The sequence below is a fragment of the Nomia melanderi genome, chromosome 1 (assembly GCF_051020985.1).
Source record: "Nomia melanderi isolate GNS246 chromosome 1, iyNomMela1, whole genome shotgun sequence".
Taxonomy (NCBI): Eukaryota; Metazoa; Arthropoda; class Insecta; order Hymenoptera; family Halictidae; genus Nomia; species Nomia melanderi.
The window spans coordinates 34,568,381-34,578,084 of record NC_134999.1 but is presented as its reverse complement, the minus strand read 5'-3'; the positions used below and the strand labels follow the sequence as shown (position 1 = coordinate 34,578,084).

Genomic DNA, 9,704 nt, shown 5'->3' with positions numbered 1-9,704 from the left:
CTCGTCAACCCGTACACGGCGCAGGTGTACTGGAATCCTGCGAGTTAGCAAGATTTATCGCGAGATTAGCGGTCGCGAAAGTCCGGCGTAATGAACGGCGCTCGTGTTTATATGTTTCGCAATTCGTCATCGAAGAGCGAGTGCATTTCACAGGGAGGGCGGGAGGGGAATGAGTGCATAGATCAAACGGCGTTTAATAAACCGCGGGAAGCGTCACGGAAGATGGTGGCCGGTCGAACGAGCGCGGCGGGGTCGGTTAATTGGCGCGGATCGGGTTTCCTTAAATCAAAAACTGTCGCCGCGGTCCGATGCCGCTCGTATATCAGATATCGATCTACCGTTATTTACGGTGGCGACCGGATCGTGTCAATGTAACAGCTTCCAGGACGCACCGGTGCGTCCTGATCGGCCGCCTGACCGGGCCCCGGCTTGTCCCCCGCCGTGTGTTTGTCCTTACAGGACCCGTTTAACGCCGGCCCGTACACGCGTGTACGCGTGTAGCAATTTACCGGGCGGAGAGGAGGCGTCAGGTCGGCCAGCATAAATCAGGAAGACAACGCGTCAGCTTATTAACCGCCGGCGATTTATTTGCGCTCGTTCCCGCGGCAGCACGGCGCTCGACCGACGCGAGTCGGCCCGACGAAATTCGGTAATTTTCGTGTCGCGAACCTGGCCGGCTACCGATTTCTCGGCTGGATTCCTCGCACATTGTCGCGACAGGACAACAAGGGGGCGCGGGGAATTTCGCGCGGCTCGATCGCCTGGAAGCTCTTCCTCCGCGTCTCTCTCCTGGCAGCGGGAGGACGGTCCCGCGCGCACGTAACCGAATTCCGGGCGTAAATTCAACGACTTCCGTTCTCCATTTGCCGGGGAAGACATCGGTGTATTCGACACTTCCGGTTGCTCTTGGAACTTCGATGGACGGTAATGCGATCGATTTGAGGCAGAGGTTCGCAACCTGCTTTAATCGCGATGCGGCGTTATCTTTCGAGTGTTTTCGACGCAGTTATCTTCGCGGGATATTAACCCTTGACGGTCGATGGTGTTTCGAGTTACTGAAAGATACTGTGTAGATGAGCTGAAAGAAATTTGTAGAAGCGACCTAGGGAAATGCTTAACGTGTTAATTGTGAATATTGTAAGAATAACAGTGATGAAAATGAATCTTTGCACTCCGAATATTTTGAATATCTTAATGATTCGTTTCTATAGTGAAACATTGAAGAACCTAAAATTGTCGAAAAGGAAATGTTACAAATATTCATGGATTCATGTCTTAATTTCGTTTGTTTTATTCGTGTAGAAAAATTTTACAATTTAAAATTCATTATATGGTATCTATAGTGCAAATTATGACTCTGTAACAGAGTCAACGGAGCACAAAGAGACAAAATGATTTTCACCAATATGTCTGCCACAATTGCTCCAATAAGGGTTAATAGTTGCGAATGCTCATAGGAAATCAGTTGATAACTTTCCTAATGGACTCGAGAGTAAAGTAAAAATCGGAATGTTTATTAGACACTTCTCTAAATTTAGAACAAGTCGATTATTACTAGGAGAACGTCCATAAATTCTGCTGTCGATAGTCGCGCTTCCTGCTCGAATGACGTAACGGTGAATACGTCGAATACGCGGAGCAGAATTTTCTATCATCTGGTGCACATGTGCAACTGCGTAATTGAGTTCTTCGCTGCACGGTCGTTACGTAAGGAGCAACGGCAAGACGAAGGAGGAGCGTATCAGGAACGGCAGGAAATATGGCGAGGGGTTAATCGTGTCGGGGAGGGTTCGACCGCAATTAATCGAGGGAGGAGCACGTCGGATTTTAAGGACTCCTCCCGGTGCGTGAGGACCCACCGCGGGTTCCGTCTCCCGTTATTTATGTTCCTGGATCCGTGGAGCTCGGGGGGTCCTGAAATGTCCACCGTTCCTCCGGAACGAGATTCGACTGCGACTATTAATTATTTCTGGCCCGTTCGCGCCTAAAATTGCCCCGGCGTCGTACGCGTTACTCTAAATTAACCGTACACGACTTTAATACCCTTCGCCATCATTTTTACTCAATCATTCGATATCTTTCCTCGATAATCACTCACGACTCACCGAAATGTTCAAAACGACTTACCGATCGATGATTCTTGCGGATCTCCTGTAGGATTCTCGAGGAATTCGGGTAATGAACGAAGATTCTACGTTTCACCATATTTTTATTTATCCACCTGTATGTACATTTGTCTCACGGTATAGCTGCGACTCTAGAGATGTTGTCTCGCGAACGATCGTCACGTTGCGTCGATCGCGCGCATCCGTCTATCTACGATCGCGTATATTCCGTCGGCATACGCGCACGCCTGGAATAATTAACGAGAAAACAGCAGAAAGGGGAAGAAGCCAGCCGTTCCGTAAATTGTCAGTATCCCTATTGGCTCCTCTCTTTTCTTCCTGAATGTTAAACAGTATATGAGACCGCTCTCTCTCCCGTTGTACCTTCGAAATCCCGTGTTTCGAGTCACGACTACCGCTTCACCATTCGAGAAACGGCCTCCTCTCGTTCGAGACGGTGCTCCACGATTGTACAATTAAAACACGAACGGATTGCTTAAAGGTAAAATATAAAATTGTGTTGTCTTACGGTTACATTCGACGTGTATTATTTAAAATGAGCGGAGATTCCGCGCCGCGTCGGGCCGCCTTTCGTTCGTTAGAGGGGTAAAGAAAGAGGAAGCCCGCGGGTTGCGCATGAATTATTCAGCCGGGCGGTCCGCCACGCCGTAAATAATGATAATCATGGATCTCCGGTAATGATAACCGTTCGTCGATCTCGTTCGTCGGACGGATGATAATAATAGCGACAATAATCACACGCTGCTGGCGAAACGGACGACGCGAGCCGTCGCTGATTAATAGCCGCGGCGTCTACGGACACTTCGGACGCGCGATTCGATCAGTCCCATCGTCGATTCGATTCAATTTATCGCGCTAACTGATTTATCCCGCCGCTCTATTTGCCTCCGGTGATCGCCGCGCTCATCTGTCGTGCGGGAAGTCAGAGTTAAAGGTCCCCGTCCGGTTCCTGGTTTCAGGATAACGACGAGCCCAGGCAGTATTGGCTGGACGCTAGTCTGCGGACTTCTTCGGGGTACCGGTACCTGTAACAGAAAACCTCATTTACTACTCCATGCAATAAAAAGTCGAATCTAACAACCGGAACTCATGAGAATTATAAAAACTATAATCCTTCCTCGCTAACTGTAACATCCATTTGAAAACTACGTCGCCCCGATGATTACCAGACGATATAAAACAATCGAGAAAATCAATCAAAGCAACAAAAGCAATGGAAGTAATAAACCAATTTACTTCTAAATTCCATACCCAATAACACGTTGACGCTCACTTCGAGATCGGTGATGAACAAAAGCACCTCTTTCCTTTTAATAAGTTAATTTCCAGGGAATTCCGTCAAGATTCCATACTTTCGGAATGAAATAATATTCTTTTATTCGTACTAAGAATATAGGACAACCATTCCCATTTCCACCTACATTCAGCGTTGCACGGCCATACGCAGCGTTTACGTCAACGTGTTAAAGGAATCACGACGAACGGACCCATTCACCCTTCACCGCGAGCAGGGCCGAGGAAAGTACCGTGGAAAGAGCGGCACGAGGCGGAAGAAGGGATCCAGGTAGAATAGAAGGTGATCCTCGCCGGGTAGCACGTAGGAGCACGTCGCTGTAGGTAAAACGTAGCCACGGCTACGTCCCGGGGCCCCTTTCGTCCGCCTTTTCCTGCCCCTCCCGTGGACCTGACCCACCGACGCGACGGTGGCAGCGGCGGCGCGCATAACAGGGTGGACGTTTAACATATGACCGGCTACCAGTGTTATTAATGCGCCGGTAGCGTCGTGCCCGGTTTCGTTCCTTTGCCCACGTACGGTGCCTACGATCCAGCGGCCGGGTCCGGGGCCACCCGCGGGTCCTCCCTGCTCCACGACGGGCCCTCGATCGCGGCCGGGCCCGGCACCTGGGGGAAACGATGCGATGCCGCGTACCGGAGACGACGGTAACACGACACTCGGACGGGAACCGCGCCGCGCCACGCCAACCCTCTCCGCGCGCCCCCTCCCTCAACGAGTTATGTCTTCCTGCTGGCTCCGGGTCTAATTAATATGTGTTTAGCCGGGGACAACCGTACCTGCTTTCTGGGATACCGGCCCACGGCGCTGGCCACTCCAGAAGCGGTCTAACTGGGCCCCTGCCCTTGTAAATCGTCCTCTTGTAAATTGGCCTGATCGAATCGCTGCGCTCCGCAGGATTGATGGCTACAAGCTACCCGAGTTCCTGGTCGCGAGCTTACACAGATTTCTTAATTGCCGCCGCTCTCGGGCCTGTTTTATCTATCGGACACTTCGGATGGAATGTCTGGGGTCTAGGGAACTTTAGTGTCTACGGGAGCAGCGTTGGAGTTAGATAGTTCGAGTTTCTTTTAATTCATACCGGTACCAAGGTGTTTGTTGTTACGAGTGAGTTGTAATTCATTCGCAAGGAAAATTCGCGAGGGCAAGGGGGTGTAAAAAATCGTCGTGGGTGTGCCTATTTGTGCCCGAAAAGGTGGAGGAAGCGTGCACAGAGCGACGCTCGCCGGGCTATAGGCAAATATCTCCCGCTCAGCCAGGACATTAGGAGTTCTCCGGCGTCCGGAGGATTATAAATCCTTAATACAGATCGGCACGCGATGCCCGGCTCGTTAGGGTGATGCATGGCCGACTCTGGTGTCCCGGGGTGTACGGTAGCCGATACCAACACACCGGAGCGCGTCCAGTATCCAGCAGCCGCGTTCCTGCGGGAACGGCTACACCCTCACACATAGCCAGCCACCAGGTAATAATGAGAGATCAGAGATACGGCTCGATATTAATTGTGCGCATCGAGTGTGGCGGTGCTGGTGCTGGTGCTTGGCGCTGCTGCTGCCGCTGCTGCTGCCGCTGCTGCTGCATCCACTTCGGTGGTGTTGGAGAGAGAACTGACTGCTACCGGCTTACACCGATCCTTCGACGCGATATGTGCGATATACGATACAGGACCGCGGACCTGATCCCACTGGCTCGCTCGCAGGACTCGCGAAAAAGCCACGCATGCCGGTTACTTGGTCCTGGGACTCGAGGACAGTGGAATTTTGTTACCTGCTTGTCGAGGATTTGTTCTATTGCCATGCGAATCGTCTCTTACACGACGCGTTATTGAATTTCTAATGGAATCTCGGTTAGAAGAGTTTTTATTCAAATCTGTGTTCCATCGACTGATTAAGATACATGCTAACTATGCTACACCATCGGAAGGAAGATAATTTTCTTCAAAGGACCCTCTAGCCAAAGGCCTGAAGAGCCTCTACAAGATGGCAGACTTTAGAAGCCCGGAGTCTCTATTTTAAAGCGTCCTTTTACTGTTTCGCGATTAATTCGAAAAGAGCGTCACCTCCAGACCCACAAAGTCTCCTAAATCGCGGCACAGAGTGGGGCGTTAGCAAGGAAAAAATCGAGGACAGGGGAAGTCCGCCAATCCCGATCGTCCTGCCGCTGATTGAGACGAATCTAGAGCTCCTCCTTTTGGTCCCTCCATCCCGGTACCCCCGAGCAACCCACGCCCATGTCCCATTCCTCGCGGATCCGAGAATCTCGCCTTCCCCCTCCCCCGTCGACGTGGAGGCCACTTTGAAGATACGATCTCGGAACAAATTACGAGCGCTGCTCGCGCTGTCCCGCCGTTTCCTCGTCCTTCGCAGCTGGACGGGAATAATCGCGGCCCGTTAGCGGGCCGAGTGAGATCGCGTCTTTTTAAATCGACGCGGGTATATCGGTGCCCTCCCCCTACCCCCTCCATCCCCCATCGCGCGGTTCAGACCGGGATTTATGAGCGGACAGAGTAATAAGTTCCCTTGGAATTAAAGTTCCACGCCCGGTACCGGTCTGTCCCGATAACGATCGAGGTTCCAGCGAAGGATCGTCGCGAGGGACACTCGCCTCTTCCCTTTTCGTCCTCCCGCGATCGGGACTCCTATAGAATCTCGAAATCCCTGAAGATATAGGTCATCGGGGATCAACCGAAAAGTATCACGCATCGAGGAATCTTCCTCTCCTTTTTATTAATTACCACTAACTCACCATTCCTCGATAGCATCGCGCAACCCTAATTTATATCAAACGTTTTCTACTCCAGTTTCACCGTGGCTCTATCTTCCAAACCGAGTCCAGCGAGTTCGGGTTCCATTTAAGGTCACCGGAGCCACGGTAGCCCGGTTCCCTCAGTTTCCCCGGACCTATTTTCCCGGGGAAACCGAGACGATCCTAATCCCCGCCGTCGGAGAGGTCGAACGGCCGTCCGCGCAAGGAACAAGAAAATGTATAGCCCGCGCGCACACACACCTCGCGGCGCCCGGCTCACTTTGTGCGCGGGGCTCTCGGACAGACGGTCCGCGGCGTAGACTCGTCTCGATCCGGATTACGGTAACACCTGGCCATCCGCAATTTTATCATCCTCCTTCCCGGAAGGATTCCAATTTTCTTCTCCCGGTTACGCCGGCCCCTCCCCCGGGCCACCCTTATCCCGGCCCCGCTCCTTCCGGCCTGGCTTTTTTTCCGCCGTCTCCGGGAGACTCAATCTGTGTCTCATCGTGGATTATTGGGATTTCGTCGGATAGGGGACTGAGGCGGGGGCGTGGGGGTTGGAAGTTGGCTGGCTGGCTGGTTGCCTCGGGAGCCGGAGGATCTCGTTGACCAGCGCGAGCCTTTAATTCTCTTCTTCGTTCCTAGGTTCCGCTCCCCGGCCGAAATAAGGAGCTCCGCTGATCGGTGATTTCATCGAATTGTCGGCCACCCCAGCCCCGCTGGCTGACAATTTACGCCGGCCTCGCGCGCCCCAAGCAGCCCCGTGGACACGGATTTTTAAGTCTGCCTTTCTTCTGCCGCCGCCGTCGCCGCCACACCGCCCCCTACCCTTTTCTTCTCGCCCGGCGAACGGAAGCTCGAGCTGCAGGATTTTTTAATTCCGTCTTGTTCCACCGGCCGGACCCGGGCTGACCCGTAATTGCGACAGTTCCTTGGGAATGGTGAGTCTGCGAGGAGACTGCGGATTCCGTTCCCTTTATCTCGAAGGAGCGCCGCGTTCGCTAATTCACCCGCCGGTATTACCGGCGGTTTCTGCGTTTTTAATCGCAAACTTGAATCTTTAATTCGGTCGAGGGTATATTATGATTCCAGGGTGATTAGGATTGATACGTCACCTAGGGTCAGTTAGCGATTGTAGCGTCAACCGAATGCTCGACGAAGTTCAACTTTTCATTCCGCGTTTCCGTGTACAATTCGTGTCGGAACTTGGACTTCTTTCAGAATCGAGAGAAAAGAAGGATTGCACAGCTACCTTGTTACCAGTGAAAAGTCCAAAGAAACCGACAATTTCTTGCAATCCCTCCATTTCCCGCATTACAAATATCTTCCCCCGGGTTCCGCCACAGTATCCCTGATTGTACATGGTCTCCTCGCAAATGGTTTTATCGAAATGTCCTTACAACTTCGAGGAAGAACTCGGGAAGCCTTCGCAGGGCGACGGGCGGGCTGGCAGGAATCCTCTTACGCCGCTCGGAGCGGGGGAACCGCGTAGAAGATCGGTATTAGGGAAACACTCGGGCCCGCGGCACGCGAAAATAATGATTCCCGGTGGCCGCGGGATAATTGGCGTAAGGAGCTTGCCACGCGAGAGAAAGGGCAGTTACATCAAAGGTTCTCCGCGGTGCGCCCCGTCGCGGGGACCTTCTTTTTCATCGTTCCGCCCCGCGACGCCGTGAAGAAGGAGCGGAACGCCGATGCACGGAAATCGATCCGCGATGATTAATTTTCAATCGCGGCTTAATTACGCCGGCCGGCTAAGCCCGATTGAAGAGGCGTCCCCGGGATGGTGAAAGGGCGGTCTGAAGGAGGACGGGGGGTGAAAAAAGGCGCAGGGCGGGAGGGGGAACGCGGATTGGTAAAAAAAAAGAAAGGAGGAAGTGTAAAGAGAAAGGAGAGAACGAGGAGGCCGTGTCCCTATGGTCCTCGAATAAAAGGGACACCCCCTTCGTCGCTCTGTCTCCTCTTTCTACGGTAGGATTGTGTCCAAGATGGCGGGGTCGAGGGGCGCAACGGGACGGCGGGGCTGGCACCGAACGCGGGACACGATTGCCGGGAACACGTGATTAGATGGCCCTCCTTCCACGCGATTCTCCAGATTGGACACCATCCCCGGGTCCCGTGGAGGGACCTAAAAAAAAATGCAATCGGCTCTTACCGTAATGAAAAAGAACCGACCCCGGGTAATTCGAACCAGCACGGCCGCGCGCGCGGACGTCGTACGCGCGCTAGACGCGCAATGCGACGCGGCGAGCCCTGTTTCGAGGACAACGCACGAAGGGGGTTGAACGTTGCCCCCGTTGCTCGGTGCAATTGCATCTGTCGCCTTTGAGGATATCGTCCCGACGACTTCCGAGCGTTCCGCGAGAAGAGCGGTCCCTTTGGCTCGTCCTTTGTGCACGGCGATTGTGATGTAAGCTCGGGATGAAAGGGCGAGAAGGGCCGAAGAAATTGGCGGAGCGAGATATTATGGAAATACGGGGATTTGTATTGTGCTAGTTAAACGTTGATGGTATTAGGAAGTCGAAGGTTAGGATTCCAAATGTTCAGTTCACGTTTTTGTTGGTTCTTCGATCGTACCCGAGAGACGAGGAATTTTTCTAATTCCTCTGATTCTCTATTACAGAGTTTCCCGATGATCCGGGGTAATGTTCGAGGACGATAGAGCTCCGTAGGAAACGTCTATTGGAGGATTTCCTGTTCTGGAAATGAAGACGCGGACACCACGCAGCGAGATCCTGCGCCGTTCGAGGGTAAGAAACCCACGATTCCCGTGATTCATGGGAGTTTTTACGCTGGGTGGCCGGAATAATTCACCCTAATGCTCCTGCTAACTGCCTGCGGCCGTGGCGCGCGATTGTTTATTGCCAAAAAGCATCTCCTTAATATATATCGTCGCCTCGACGCGGTTGGGTCGTCTTCTCGCAAAAAGAAAGCGGCGAGGAGCGTTCGGGTCGAAACGAATGGATCGAGATTCTTCTTGCGCCAGAGGCCGCAGACTCTCGGGCCGTTTTTTTTAAATATCGTGCGAATAAATCCCACGGCGAACGGACGTGGCGGGGATAAAGGGACACGGGGGATTCTTATTATCGCCGGGGATTTTCGTGTAAATCGGCGTTAAGGGTTGCGGCTGTCTATAGAACGATACGCTCGTCGCGGAGGGTTGAATGCGAGGTTCGAGATTAATGAGTGTCGATCGTATTTCGACCAACAGCGCGCTCGCCCGGCTCGGGAACGTTTGATGGAGAGAAGGGTACAGTTCTTTTTTTCTCCCTTTCGGCGTTGATGTGCGACAGACCGTCGAGTATCAACACGAGGCGATTGCAAAACGACCGCGCGGACAGGAGTGCCGTTAGACGCGTACATTAATAACACTCGGCATTCAGTATTCTTCCAGCGCGCAGACTGGTTTCTCTATTTCTCTGTCGCCCGCCTATCGGACACCTCTGCGAGCCACCATGGGATTCGAATGCGATTTTGTAAACGTAACTCCGTCGACGTTCGACGAAACTCGTCAATCTGTAGCTAGACAATTGATT

At 52.7% G+C, this 9,704-nt stretch overlaps 1 protein-coding gene across 2 annotated transcripts in view; it reads right to left on the bottom strand.

The window, feature by feature from the left end:
• Window positions 1-2,207: 2,207 nt before the first annotated feature.
• SoxN (SRY-box transcription factor soxNeuro) overlaps window positions 2,208-9,704 on the bottom strand; it is a 111,770-nt gene continuing 104,273 nt past the window's right edge. For both annotated transcript variants that reach the window (XR_012999688.1, XM_031980097.2), the window contains one exon: window positions 2,208-3,151. Coding sequence is in view for 1 of the 2 variants with exons in the window: in XM_031980097.2 (XP_031835957.1) it covers window positions 3,082-3,151 (70 nt within the window). In the remaining variant the exon portion in view is untranslated. The remainder of the gene's footprint in view (window positions 3,152-9,704) is intronic.